Source organism: Eubalaena glacialis, chromosome 11 (assembly GCF_028564815.1).
Source record: "Eubalaena glacialis isolate mEubGla1 chromosome 11, mEubGla1.1.hap2.+ XY, whole genome shotgun sequence".
In the NCBI taxonomy this organism is placed as follows: domain Eukaryota; kingdom Metazoa; phylum Chordata; class Mammalia; order Artiodactyla; family Balaenidae; genus Eubalaena; species Eubalaena glacialis.
Genome location: NC_083726.1, coordinates 25,201,191 through 25,215,952, shown reverse-complemented (window position 1 = coordinate 25,215,952; position 14,762 = coordinate 25,201,191). Strand labels below are relative to the sequence as shown.

At 40.9% G+C, this 14,762-nt stretch overlaps 1 protein-coding gene across 2 annotated transcripts in view; it reads left to right on the top strand.

Annotated features, from left to right (window-relative positions):
* The first annotated feature begins 1,090 nt into the window (after positions 1-1,090).
* The window catches only part of CFAP54 (cilia and flagella associated protein 54), a 303,497-nt gene continuing 289,825 nt past the window's right edge, over positions 1,091-14,762 (top strand). For both annotated transcript variants that reach the window (XM_061204898.1, XM_061204897.1), the window contains exons 1-3: positions 1,091-1,430; positions 10,202-10,307; positions 13,371-13,514. In XM_061204898.1, the coding sequence (XP_061060881.1) occupies positions 1,102-1,430; positions 10,202-10,307; positions 13,371-13,514 (579 nt within the window). In that variant the 5' untranslated portion in view covers positions 1,091-1,101. The remainder of the gene's footprint in view (positions 1,431-10,201; positions 10,308-13,370; positions 13,515-14,762) is intronic.

Genomic DNA, 14,762 nt, shown 5'->3' with positions numbered 1-14,762 from the left:
AAGTTTGACAGAATCAGTAACAGTTTTCAGTGTTAAAGACCTATTTTCCTAAGCCATCAAATATTTCTGATCCTTCTCTTAGATAATTTTTGGCACTGCATAATTTATAAAGAAAGCAAGTTCTGTACTGGTTGGAAACTCATACTTTAAATATATAAATAAACTTACTATTGCCCATAATGCAGGGAAAGAAGAACTTCCCTTGCTCCCAAATATTTCCCTTGAGGCCATAGTTTCCCCTTCAGAAGCAAAGTCTCCTAAAATCCCTGTTTAAAATGCAAAAGTCTTTAGAGAGTTAACACTTCAAGCATTAGTACACATTAATGTCCAAAGGTTAAGGCTGAGTAAAATGCTCATGAATTTAGAATATAGTGATAATTAGGATAAAGCTGAAATACAAATGAATAAACATAGAGTAATTGTAACTACTAGACACCAAAATCATCTGCAGTTACAGACCTCAGGGTCCAAAAAGAGGGACCAGAATGGATCAGCTGCATGCACTTCATTCTTAAACTGCTGTCAGATATTACCCTAATTTCAATTCGACTGTTAAGCTTTGTCTTGGGGGATGGTCAATATAGCCTGTTCATTTTGAGCACAGGCTTTGGAGTCAGAAGGCTGAGACCTGGTCCCTGACCCTACGGTTTACTCTGACCTTGGTCAAATGACTAACCTCCCTAAACTGTGAAATGGAGATACTAATAATATCCTAAATTGTAAAGCTATAACGATGATTAAATGAAGTAAATGAGATTATGTTCCAAATGCTCAGAACAATGCCTGGCACATATTAATGATCATCATTATTAAGTGGTCGAAATGGAAAAAGTATAGTTTGGATTTGTGATCCTAAGTTTCTGGCACTCCTATTCGCTCTCTGCCCAGAACCTTCTCTCCTTTCTCATCTCATACAGCGATGAGCCAGAGAGCAAAAGCACCTCAGGGGCAACATTGCTTTCTGGACCGGGTTTTTTCTTCCTTTGCCCTCCAGGGGCCGCTGTGTTTTCCCGAGAGCGCGCGGGATGCCTGGTTGCCACGAGACCGTCGCCAGGCAACCGCGTGTACACACACTCTTGGTCAAGCCCGGGTCTGGTCAACATGGCGGCGCAAGGCACCTGTTCGACCTCTCCATCCAACGTGTCTCCCACGTCTGTGTCGCCGCCAGGACCGCCGCCGACCCCTCCCCCGACCTCGACTGCGATCTCGAAGTTCCCCCTGGAGTCAAAGGCGAGCTCTCTGAACCCACTGCCTCGCTCGACCTGCCGCGAGGACTTGTTGCCCCTCGCAGTGTTTTATGGGCCGCTGGACGCTAAAAACCCACTCCTGGCCTCCTGTGAGAAGGAGATCCAGGAGTTGCTAGGCTTTATGAAGAGAAAGAAGGCTTTAGCTACAACGGAGGAACAGAAGCATGAGTTCCACCGGCGTTGGTAAGCAGAGGCAGGGCTCTGGGGCGGGCGCTGTCTGGAGAAGGGCAACTCCCGGGGCCAAAGGAGGAGATGCTTTTGAGGATGCAGGTGGTGGTCCCGGAGCTGGGTCAGTGTTGCGGACTCAGAACCTGGCCAAAGGGCCCTGGAGATATAAACAAAGTTTAAGAAGTGGAGACTCATCGCTATTACAATCCTTAATTCCTGGTAAATGTATCTTGGCTTCCTGCTCAGGTCAGAATAAAAATCAACAAAGAAATGTTTCATAACTCACCATTTCTGTTTCTGAGTGTCTGCTAATTGCTAATCCATGCCAATAAATTTTTGGCTCACTCACAGTTTTCACAACTTTCCATGTTCTGGGTACAATTTTGTATATGGAGGAAAAGGAATAACTTTGAGGTAGCTCAGGTTCATGAAAAAGTTAATTCTTGATGCCATGAAGTATGTCATTCTGTGAACATTTGTACTTTATTCCTTTTTATATTGTTACTAGGATCACAGTGACTTTTTCTTGATTTTGTGACTCATTTTGCACGTTTGCCTTTTTTTGGATTCTATCACCATGTTATTATCTTGAACTGCAGACTACCTGTTTTTAAGGTTCTTTCCTGTTTGTGTTACTATCTTTCTTTCCCAGTCAAAACACTCTGCAAACTGAACAGCTAGAAATGTAGACAAGTGGCAAAGAATACCAGAATAGCCAATAGCTTCATCTTATATTTTTCATCCATGTATTTAATATGAAGAAATAGTTTTAACTTATGTTTATTATTCATTCATGTATTTAACTACATATTTATTGAGCACCTCCTAAATATCAGGTTCTATTCCAGGAACTAGGAAAACATCAAGTTAAAAGATATACAAATTCATAGCCTCATGGAACATGTATTTTTGTGACTACAGACAGCCACTAAACAAATATGTAAGGAAATTATTTTACAAGGAGATAAGTGGGAGAAAACTAGAGCAGGGAGGAAGATGAGGATATCAGATGGGTGTTATAATTTAAAATGGGATGGCAGGGAGCATGGTCAGGGAAAGTCAGGAAAAGTGACCTTTGAGAAAGATGAGAAGATGTTATGGTAGTAAGTGATGAGGATTACTGTAGAAAGAGTCAGCCACACAGGGAGAATGGCAAGTGTAAAGGTCCTGGGGTGGGATTGCGACTGTGGGAAGGACAGGTTTCGGGCAGAAGTGAGGGAGATGAAGAGTTTAGTTTTTAGATATATTAAGGTTGAGATGTAATTCACCATCCAGGCAGAGCTATTATGTAGGTAGTTGGACATTTGAGTCTGGAGGTCAGAGGAGAAGTACACTGGGATTCATCAGCATATTGATGATATTTAAGCTTTGACATTTGATGGAATAGCTAAGGGAGTGAGCGTAGATGGAGAAGAGGAGAGTCCAAGGACTTAACCCTGGGACCCTCCAACATTGACAAGTTGGGAAGATAAGAAAAAACTGGCAGAGACTAAGAAGGAGCGGCTAAAGAGGTAGAGGAAAACCAGTAAGTGTGTGGTGTACTGGAAGCCAAGTAGAGAAAGTGTTTTAAGAAGGAAGGAATGATCAATCAACTGTGGCAAATCATGCTGATGGGCCAAGTAAGATGAGAACCAAGAAATGACTAAGGAAAGCACATTACGTAGCTAAGCTACATATATTTATATTGAAAATGTTTCTGTTTTGGTGCCTTAGATAGCAGTTTATCTTCCCATCTCCACTACCAACATTCCAGTTCAAACCATCACCATCTCAAATTTTCCCTGCAGCTACTTGAGTCTCAAATCTATCTTTCACATAGCAGTCAGGCTGACCTTTATAAATAAATCACCCACTCCCCTATCTAAAGACTTTTGTTTCCCTTTGCTTTTAGAATAAAATTAAGACTACTTCTGGTGTCTTCCAGGGTCTGAGGCTCTGGCCTTGCCTGCCTCTCTCATCTCAGCTCATCCCTCACGTCTCTCTCAGGACTTTACAGGGAAACAGATCCTTCTGTTTCTCACACCAGGGACTTGATATTTGATGCCTCCTTTGTCTGAAATGTTCTTTTCTTAACTTTTCAAATATCTGGCTCCTTCTCTTCTTTCAGGTCTTGGCTCAGTTGTTACCTCCTTAGAGTGGCCTTTCATATCAAATGCAGGTTCACCCATCAATTTATGCTTGTGTTTATTTCTTTTCTTGTGTACTGTCTCCCTGATTAGAATGTGTAAGCTCCCTGATGACGATGAGCCTCTTTTTCATTGCTCTAACACCTACCCTGAGGGTTGGGACATAGTGAACATTCAATGAATGTTTGGCATTGAAAGAATTCAAGAATTATCCTTGCATTCTCAATAATTGTAGACCTGGGTCAACTGGTAAATACAGTGTCTGCCCCATCTTTAAACAGAGAGTCACAAACATTAAGGATTCACATGGACCTTTGCCATCTAACCTCTCACATATTTAGCCATTTATTTACAGAATAATTTTTTATTGAGTGCCTACTATATGCCAGGGCCTGCACTAGTCATGGGTTATACAGTGATAAACAAAATAGATATGGGAATCTGTGCTCATAGAGAGAGGGAGATAGGCTTTTAATGAGTCACTAAGTCAACACACAAACAAGGGCTATGAAGAAGCTACTGAGAGCTTATATGTGCCAGGTATTGCACTAAGTGCTGGGGATACAGCAATGAACCAGACAAAAATCCCTGCTCTCTTGGTGCTTATATTCTAGAGGGGGAAATAGACAATAAACATATAAAAGAAGTAATTTTATGGTGACCTAGAAAATGATAAATGTTAGGGAGAAAAAGAGAGGAAGGGTTATGGAGTGGGAGACAGGAGGTTGCAATTTTCAATAAGGTGGTTGGAGTAGATAACACTTGAGCATAGGCTTAACGGCAACACAGCGGAGACCTGCCTTCAAAGGAATGGTGAGGGAGGTGACATTAAGCTGAGATTAGAAGAATGCCTGGCAGTAGGGCTTCCCTGGTGGCGCAGTGGTTAAGAATCTGCCTGCCAATGCAGGGGACACGGGTTCGAGCCCTGGTCCAGGAAGATCCCACATGCCACGGAGCAACTAAGCCCGTGCGCCACAACTACTGAGCCTGTGCTCTAGAGCCCACGAGCCACAACTGCTGAGCCCGTGTGCCACAACTGCTGAAGCCCGAGCGCCTAGAGCCCGTGCTCCGCAACAAGAGAAGCCACCTCAATGAGAAGCCCTCGCACCGCAACGAAGAGTAGCCCCTGCTCGCCACAACTAGAGAAAGCCCGCGCCTGGCAGTCAACCAGCAAGGAGAGAGGATAAACAGAGGGAACAAGCATGTGGGACGATCTTGGCAGGAAAGAGTCGGGGGCCTTTGGAGGAATGGACAGAGGCCTGTCTAGCACAGTGTGGAGAGTGTGGGCGTAGTGGTATGAGATGAGATTAGAGGAGTAGGTAGGGCTGTGGAAGGTTTTAGAGGCTATTTATAGAGTCTGCATTTATTCCAAATGCAACGGGAGACCATTGCCTAGTTTTTGGCAAAGAATTAACCTTATGTGATTTTTGTTTTAAAATATTTTGGTGACTTTGTCCAAATGGGGCAATGATGGCAATGTGGAGACCAGTTAGGAGTACAGGAGGTTGGAGTTGCTTTTATAACATATTTGACAGATGGTTATTTTTTAAAATCAAAAATTGTTTCTTTTTATAACTATAGGAACTTCTGTAAGCATAAAAATTCGTTTTATCTAAAATATAGATTTTGATCATATCAGCAATGTCCTGAAATTTAGAGTGTGATATATTTTAAAGGTATGCTTTTGTTATAAGCACATAAAATTTTGATATTCTGTTTATACAGTTATGATTTTTGTTTTGGAAAATTCTAAGTATCCAACAGCAGCTATAATCAAATAGCAAACCAAAATATATTAACATTCTTTTCTTAAATGATGTACATTACATAGTATGTATTATATTTTCCTTATTTAATTACTATGTAAGCCATTCCCAATGAGCAGTCTTAACTTGAACTTATGGTACACTTAAAAAAAAAATTCTCTTATTATATAACCTTGATTGATTTAACGAAGCTGGTATTTTTCTTTTCTGAGTAACAAACCTACTCATCATTATCTCATCTGTAAGGTTTGGAAGAATTAACTCTTTCATCTACATAATTTAAGAATTCTATCAAGATTTGGTGAATTTCTTGGATTCATTATATTTATTCTAATACTATAGCATTTTATGAAGCAGCAAATGAATGTGAAAAGGGTAAAACAAACAAACAAACAAAGCAAAACACATTTACCTTTTTAAACTTCTATGGGCTGTATTTGCCACACTTTTTATTTGGCATGGTTATTTACTACATGGTACATGTATATATTTTCCTATGCCTAAATATTATTAATCAGTCCATGAACGTGGGAATACCCTGTACCCCCTCTTCCCTTGTCACTCAGTCATTATCATTTAATTACCTGAATGAATTAATTGACATGTTTTTGTTGAGGTTGCTCCAACGTGTACATGGTAAATATTGATACTAGAACCATCTTCAGTCCTTAAGTTTAGCTTCCTGTCTGTATTAGTCAGCTTGGGCTACTAATTACTAACTAGTAATTACTAATTAGTCAGTTTGGGCTGCCATAACAAAATACCATAGACTGGGTGGCTTAAGCAACAGAAATTTGTTTTCTCACAGTTCTGGAGGCTAAAAGTCCCAGACAACGGTCTGGCAGGATCAGTTTCTGGTGAGAGCTCTCTTCCTGGCTTGCAGATGTCCACTTTGTTCTCATATAGCCTTTCCTCTGTGCAAGCACAGAGAGACAGAGACAGGGCAGGTAGAGAGAGAGAGAGAGAACAAGCTCTCTGGTGTCTCTTTTTAGAATGGATTAATCCCAGCGGACCAGGGCCCCACCCTTATGACCTCATTTAACCTTAATTACTTCCTTAGAGTCTCCCTCTCCAAATACAGCTACACTGTGGATTAGGGCTTCAACATATGAATTTTGAGGGGATGCACACATTCAGTCCATAACACCATTCTTATCTAGAAATTTATGAGATAGGATTGGACGACTGCTAAGAGAAATTTGGATTTTTCCTAGAAGCATTAATAATTTCCGAGAGGGGGGAAGGAGTAAATATTAACTAAATGAGTGAACAAAACAGGCAGTGATCTACTACCCTTTGAATTCTGATCAGAAACCATGTAAGGGGGCTTCCCTGGTGGCGCAGTGGCTGAGAATCTGCCTGCCAATGCAGGGGACACGGGTTCGAGCCCTGGTCTGGGAAGATCCCACATGCTGCGGAGCAACTAGGCCTGTGAGCCGCAACTACTGAGCCTGCGCGTCTGGAGCCTGTGCTCCGCAACAAGAGAGGCCACGATAGTGAGAGGCCCACGCACTGCGATGAAGAGTGGCCCCCACCTGCCGCAACTGGAGAAAGCCCTCGCACAGAAACGAAGACCCAACACAGCCAAAAATAAATAAATAACAATTAAAAATGAATATCTGCTAAAAAAAAAAAAAAAAAAAAGGAAACCACGTAGGAAGCATAGCCCTAAACTGACTGGGTATTTGAACTCTGGAACTCTCTATAGAAAAGCAAAAAAAAATAAGAACAAGGAATTCTTTTCCCTAGTCATTTATTCATTCATTCATTCATTCATTCTTTCAACAAGTATGTATTGAGTACTGACATATACTAGATATTCACTACTCTTGGGGGCTGGGCAATGAATAATATACATGAGGTCCTTGCCCTCAGGGAGTTAATATTCCAGAGGACTGGAAGGCCCAGTAATATACTGGCTACAAGCACAGATGCACCCTGCCTCAGTAGACGTAGCCTCGTAGACTGGAAGGCTACGAGCACAGATGCACCCTGCCTCAGTTTCATCAACTGTATATTTGGGATACTGATATTACCCATCTCAGTTGTTGTGAAAATGAAATGAAAAATATTCATGTTCGCAAAAGACCCAGAATAGGCAAAACAATGTTGAAGAAGAACAAAGTTGGAGGACTGACACTACCTGACTTCAAGACTTACTATAAAGCTACACTAACCAAGACAGCGTGGTATGGCAAAAGAATGGACAAATAGATCAAAGGCACAGAATAAAGAGCCCAGACTGACATAAATATAGTCAACTGGTCTTTCACAAAGGAGTAATGGCAATACAATGGAGCAAAGACAGTCTTTTTAACAATGGTGCTGGAACAACTGGACATTCACATGTGAAAAATTGAATCTAGACACAGACTTATACACCCTTCCCAAAATTAACTCAAAATGGATCACAAACCTAAATGTAAAATGCAATGCTGTAAAACTCCTAGAAGATAATGTAGGAGAAATCTAGATGACCGTGGGTTTGGCAATGACTTTTAAGATACAACACCAAAGGCATGATCCATGAAAGAAAGAATTGATAAACTGGACTTCATTAAAATTAAAATTTTCTGCCCTGTGAAAGACACTGTCAAGTGAATGAAAGCCAAGCCACAGACTGGGAGAAAATACTTGCAAAAAGACATATCTGATAGGACTACTATCCAAAATATACATAGAACTCTAGAAACTCAGCATTAGGAAAACAAACAACCTGATTTAAAAAACGAGCCAAAAACCTTAACAGACATCTACCCAAGGAAGATATACAAATGGCAAATAAATATATGAAAAGATGCTCTAAATCATATGTTATCAAGAAGATGCAAGTTAAAACAACAAGATACCACTACACACCTATTAGAATGACCAAAATCCAGAACAATGACAACACCAAATGCTGACAAGGATGTGGGTCAACAGGGAAATTCTCATTCACTGCTGGTGGAAATGCAAAGAGGTACAGCCACTTTTCAAGACAGCTTGATGTTTTCTTACAAAAACACACTCCTACCATATAATCCAGCAGTTGTGATCCTTGGTATTTACCCAATGGAGTTGAAAACTTATGTCCATATGAAAATCTGCACATGGATGTTAATAGCAGCTTTATTCAAATTGCTAAGACTTGGATGCAAACAAGATGTCTCTCAGTAAGTAAACTGATAAAACTGTGGTATATACAGACAATGGAATATTATTCAATGCTAAAGGAAATGAGCTATCAAGCCATGGAAAAAACATGGGTGAATCTTACATGCAGATTACTAAGTGAAAGAAGCCAATCTGAAAATGCTACATACTATATGATTCCAACTATATGACATTTTGAAAAAGGCAAAACCATGGAGAGAGTAAAAAGTTCAATGGTTGCCTGGGGTTAGTGGGGAGGGAGTGATGAACAGGCAGAGCACAGGCGATTTTTAGGGCAGTGAAACTACTCTGTATGATACAATGGTGGACACATGTCATTATACATTTGTCCAAACCCATAGAATGGACAACACCAAGGATAAACACTAATGTAAACTATGGACACTGGGTGATAATGATGTGTCAGTGTAGGTTCATTAATTGTTAACAAATGTACCACTTTGGAGGGTGATGTTGATAATGGAGGAGGCCGTGCCTGTGCGGCAGACGGGGGTATACAGGGAGTCTCTGTACTTTCTGCTTAGTTTTTCTGTGGACTTAGAACTACTCTAAAAAATAAAGTCAATTTAAAAAAATGCATACAAAGAGTATAGGCCTAATGTTCATAGCAGCAGTATTTATAATAGCTAAGATATGGAAACAACCTGTGTCTTTCAACAGTTGAATGGATAAAGAAGATGTGATACACACACACACACATGCGCGTGTGCGCACAATGGAATATTACTCAGCCATAACAAAGAATAAAATCTTGCCATTTGCAACAACATGGATAGACTTGGAGGGCATTATGCTAGGTGAAAGAAGTCAGACAGAGAAAGACAAATACTGCATAATATCACTTATATGTGGAATCTAAAAAATACAACAAACTAGTGAATATAACAAAAAAGAAACGGACTCCCAGACATAGAGAACAAACTAGTGGTTTGTTCTAGAAGCGGGGAGGGGAAAGATGGAGGTAGGGGATTAAGAGGTACAAACTACTATGTATAAAATAAATAAGCTACAAGGATATATTGTACAGCACAGGAAATATAGTCAATATTTGATAATAACTATAAATGGCGTATAGCCTTTAAAAATTGTGAATCACTATATTGTACATCTAAAACTTATATAATATTATAAATCAACTATACCCCAATAAAAAATAGTAAAATTTAAAAAAATCATTAAAAATGCATATAAAGAACTATCAGTGCTTGGTATAAAGGAAACAATACTTTTAACCATAATTACGTTTATCAATAATTAGACATTAACAATAAGCACATTAAAAAGAGCATGGACTTCCCTGGTGGCACAGTGGTTAAGAATCCGCCTGCTAATGCAGGGTACACGGGTTCAAGCCCTGGTCTGGGAAGATCCGCATGCCGCGGAGCAACTAAGCCTGTGCGCCACAACTACTGAGCCTGCACTCTAGAGCCCCCGAGCCACAACTACTGAAGCCCACGTGCCACAACTATTGAAGCCCGGGTGCCTAGAGCCCCTGCTCCGCAACGGGAAGCCACTGCAATGAGAAGCCCACGCACCACAACGAAGAGCAGCCCCCACACTCGCCGCAACTAGAGAAAGCCTGTGCAAAGCAAGACCCAACGTGCCAAAAATAAATAAATTTATAAAAAACCCCACCTGAATACTTACAAAGAGCACAAGGTCAGTTTTTAAGGATTGCTTGCTAATTTAGGTTTCCTGCTGACTCTGAGGATATCATTTTACTTTATGATTTTTACAGTGCCACCTCTTTGTTTAATATCTGGACCAAATACGCCCCCCGGCTGCCAGCTGCCTATTACAACGAAAAGCTTCTGAAGGTTGGAGATAGACTTTGTGAAATGAAAGTAAGTACCTCCGGAGTAAAAAGAGCCCAAATGAACTCATTTGGCTAATTATCTTTTTGATTTGATACCATTCCTATTTTACATGATTTGATTTTTTTTCTTAGAAAAATATAAGGGAATACATAAAAATTTTAATGAGGCACAGTAACCAAAAAAGTGTTCACTTTAAAATTTTGTGGTTGGGATTCTCCAGAGGTGAGAGAGAGATTCCTGAACAGAAAGGCGGTTGGCGGAGCATAAGCACAGCCCCTAGTTAACAGAGGGTGTGGTAGGCGCCCGACAGGAAATGCTGAGTCATCATGTTCCTACCTTATACAAAGGAGCCCAGACACCACTTCCTGTTGTTTTTCACATGGCTGGCCTTGCCCAGCAGACAACTCTCATAGCTCCTGGCCTTGCTGCTATGTTGCTTTCTTCCAGGTGCCTTGTTTTAATGACTTTCAGCTCCTTCTTTACATTTTGCTGTATGTATCAGTAATTACAGCGGTCATTCCATACATACCCTGTTTCTTGCTCAGTGTTGTATTCCAACCGAGTTTGTGCCCTTTTTCTAGTTCTGTATCAATGCGGAGGTATTGGATTGCTGTGGACTCACGGACTTAGTTCGATAAGACCACACCATGGCTGGGTTTTCAGTGAACGAAAACGTGAATTTTCCCCCTAAGCTCTGGCACAGGCCCAAATTATTCCAAATTAAATATGAGTCTTTGGCACACGTGGGATCCTTGGACCAAGAGTTATTTTATACAAAGTAATTTTACGCCAGACACCGGCAGTATTCAGTCTGTTACCGAGCCAGGTCCATTTTCCCCATGCAGAGAGAGCCAAATGCTGAGCCGCTGAGGTTTGCAGCAGAGAAAGAGTTTATTCACAAGGCAGCCAAGTGAAGAACGAGTCTCAGATCCGCCTCCCCTAAGGCGAGGGCGTTGGGATATTTACGAGATATAATCAGAGTGGTTTTAGGCACGTGGAAAGATGACTGGAGGCAGGGAAAAAGGTGAGGTAGTCGGTGTTCCGCGCAGGTGCATCTGGGCTACGTGCTTCTGTGTATCAAAATGGAGGCGTTTAGCAGGACCGGGGGGCGGAGTTTTCCAGCCTCTGACGTCAAAAGGCCATTCAAGGGACACCTGCGCAGGCCCAGTTTTAGGGTCGGTGGTCCCAACCAGCCCCAGCCGGCTCGCCGTGGGCAAGAGCTGACTGCAAGTTCCTGTGAGACAGCTGAGCTGCGTGAAGCTGGGAAGTTATGCAATTTAAGAGAGAAAAAAGAAAGAGGAAAAAACAAAACAAAACAAAACTAAAGCGGGCTTAATCAGTGAAGGTAGTTCACAAGCAAAGGGGTTTTACCAAGCCGTTCCCTTATCTGTTCTGTAAGACAAGCGTACGAATTTCTATTTGTCATGAGCCTCTGTTAACTCCGTGGGGACAGTTTCAAGTCTTCTCAATCTACAGTTTCTCAGCTTCATTTCCCTCCTCCATTTCTGTTTTCTGGACTTGAATCTTTTTGGTCTGGGAGGGAAAGTTACCAAATAGAGGCTAAGATGTGGAGGAACTTTCATAAGGAAGCACTAAGATCTATTTTCTGCTGCCCAAATTAGAGAATCATCTTAGCGCCATGTAATTGGACCATACAGAGTTTGGAAAACCACAGAAAAAAAACCCAGGTGAGATCTAACTTGTAAGCTATATTCATGTGAAGTGGAATAATAGTTTTGACCAGAATTAGAGGCGTGCCCCCCTACTTTTTATGCTTCTCCTCAACATAATAAGAAGGTTGTGATACACAGCCCAGTTTGGGGTGGTTTGAGGAGTATCCAGGTGGGTGGAGGGAAGAAGAAGGAGCATTTTACAGGTTGATAAAGCAAGTTGATGTTGGGTAGTGGCTAAGGATTCAGAATATTTCAGGTAGGATATTTACAAATTTACTTAGAGGAACAAAGAAAAGGTTTTAACTACTTTTCAGTGATGGGAAAGTGGGCTGGTAAAGGTATTTGTAATCCTGGAAACAAACTTGAGTGGTTACTTTGGTTTCTAGAATCTATTTTTATTTTAGTTACAGTAGAACTCATCTTGTTGGACCACTCCTGTTTTGAACCTAGATTTGAATTCATTATGTGAATCAAGTTAGAGCGAAAAGATTCAGAATTAATTAGTGAGCAAGTAACAAGTCAATAGAAATAGAAACGAAACAGCGTTTGACTGTGGTGCCTCCTGAGGGGCGAGGTCACCCAATAGGCAGTTCACACCCAGGGCAGCTGCTTTTCCTGGAAACACAGTTGCAGGGGAGGAAGCAGAGAAAGGGTTGCAGCTGAGTCATATGTAAAACCCTGCTCACATCCACCGCCCTGAAACTCTCCAGGTCAACTGTGCCCCGTGGGCTTCAGAAATGAGGCATCTGACTTTGTAATTGGAACATAAGCATGAATTAGAACTAACAAGAATCATAGCAGAGCAGACTTTTTTGATTCGTCCTGATATAACTTCAGAGACTGTCGACAGATCAGCCAGCTCATCCCCTGCATTTTTCTCTTCTCCCTTCTTTCTTTCCTTCCTTCCTTTTTTCTTTTTTCTCCCTCCCTTCTTTTCTCCCTCCTTCCCCCTTTTGTCCCTCCCTTTCTGCCCTTTCCTACTCTTTCTTTCTTTTTTGGAGCTTAGGAGGTATCAGAGAAGCAGGGCTGGTTATACAACTCCTCTACCTCTCTCACTGAGTTTGTGGGTTACCATGATCTGTTGAGGTTAAACCTTTGGTTTTTGAGTATATCCAGGTTATTACCACACACAGTGCCCTGGTGAATATTCCCATCTTTGAGGTCATGATGGTCTCATCTCACAATTGGCTTGTTGTGAGGAGAATTAAATGAAATAATGCACATGCATTGCCAAGCACAATGTCTGTTAAGTTTGTGTTTGGAAATAGTAGTGATAATGGTGTCATGGTGATAGTAATAGCAGTAATAGTAATAATCAACATTGACACTATTATAATAATATGAATATTACCTAATTTTAATAATGATAAGCAAAATGATATTTTGAAAACGTCATCAAGTCCTCTTTTTATTTCAGGAATATAAATTGGCCCTTTTACAGTGCTATGGGAGATATCTTCAGCAGTTCAGCATCAACTTTGACGAGAATAAAGCAGATGTGAACCAATTCAAAAGTGTCTTTTTTCCAAAAGGCTTTGAAGACAAAAGTGCTGCGCATACGGTAAGATGAAAGCAGTAACTAAAATAGCTACCATTTATGATTATGCAATAGTCTGTCCTTTACTTGACAGCTCCTAAATGTCTTTCATTTGCTTAGCATGGCATTTACTTGTGTGCTGTAAGTTACTTAATAAATATTTTCTGTGCTGGATGAGAAAGTGCACTTATTAAATTTTGTAAAGATGCTTTGGAGATTGTGTCACTATAATCACTTATTCATCCAGGAGACAGTATTTATTATTATTATTATAACTAGTATTGGTAGAATGCTTTTAGTCTACAAAGTACTTTAGAAAACATTGGATCCTCACAATAACTCTATGAGTTAGATACTGTTTTATCCCTATTGTACAAGAGAGAAAAAGAAAGCTAATCACACAGTATAATAAGTAGTGGCTCTGGAGAGGAAACATAGATCTTTTGATACAAAAGAAATTTTATGCTTTTTTCTAGTATACCAGTATTATTATGTTAATTGCTACCATTGAGTCACTGGTAGAGCAGTTACCATGTGCTAGGTAGTATTCTAAATGCATCATATGAATTGTTATCTTGCAGCCTCATTGCAGTCCTAAGAGACGGGTACTATTATGCCTCTTTTACAGATGAAGAAACTGAGGCTTATTGGAGAGTGAGAAACCCAGCCCCCTTAAAGCAGTGGGCAGAGCTGGTGTTTGAACCCTAATCAGTCTGACTGCAAGGCTATGTTATTCCAAATTTAATGATTATTCTAGGCCTTGGAAACAACATGTGGTTTAATAAGCAGAAAAGCTCAAGCATGTTTGAAGGCACATTCAGTTTGCCTGTAACATAGGTGCATGAATGAGAATACTGGGCAATGTGAGTCGGTGCTTAAATTGTATGGTGGGGACCGGTGGGGATCCTGATACCAACAAATAATTCTTGGGACACCAGGTGAATGTCCTACAGTTCAACTCTATTCTGACCATCTACCCAGAGACAGTGTCAGATCCCACAGGTTAAGGGTTCAGTGTTACAAAACCACTCCCGGCTGCACCCCACCCCCTCCCACTTCAGATGCCAGTTGCAAGCTCAGGTCATTACCTGTACTTCTGACTGCCTGGCTATAAATCAGAGGTCCCCGCGACCCCCTCCTTGGGCCCCGATAATTTGCTGCAGTGGTTCACAGAACTCGTGGAAACATTTTACTTACTAGATTACAGGTTTATTATAAAAGGATATAATATAACTCAGCAACAGCCAGAGGGAAGAGATACATAGAGCAAGG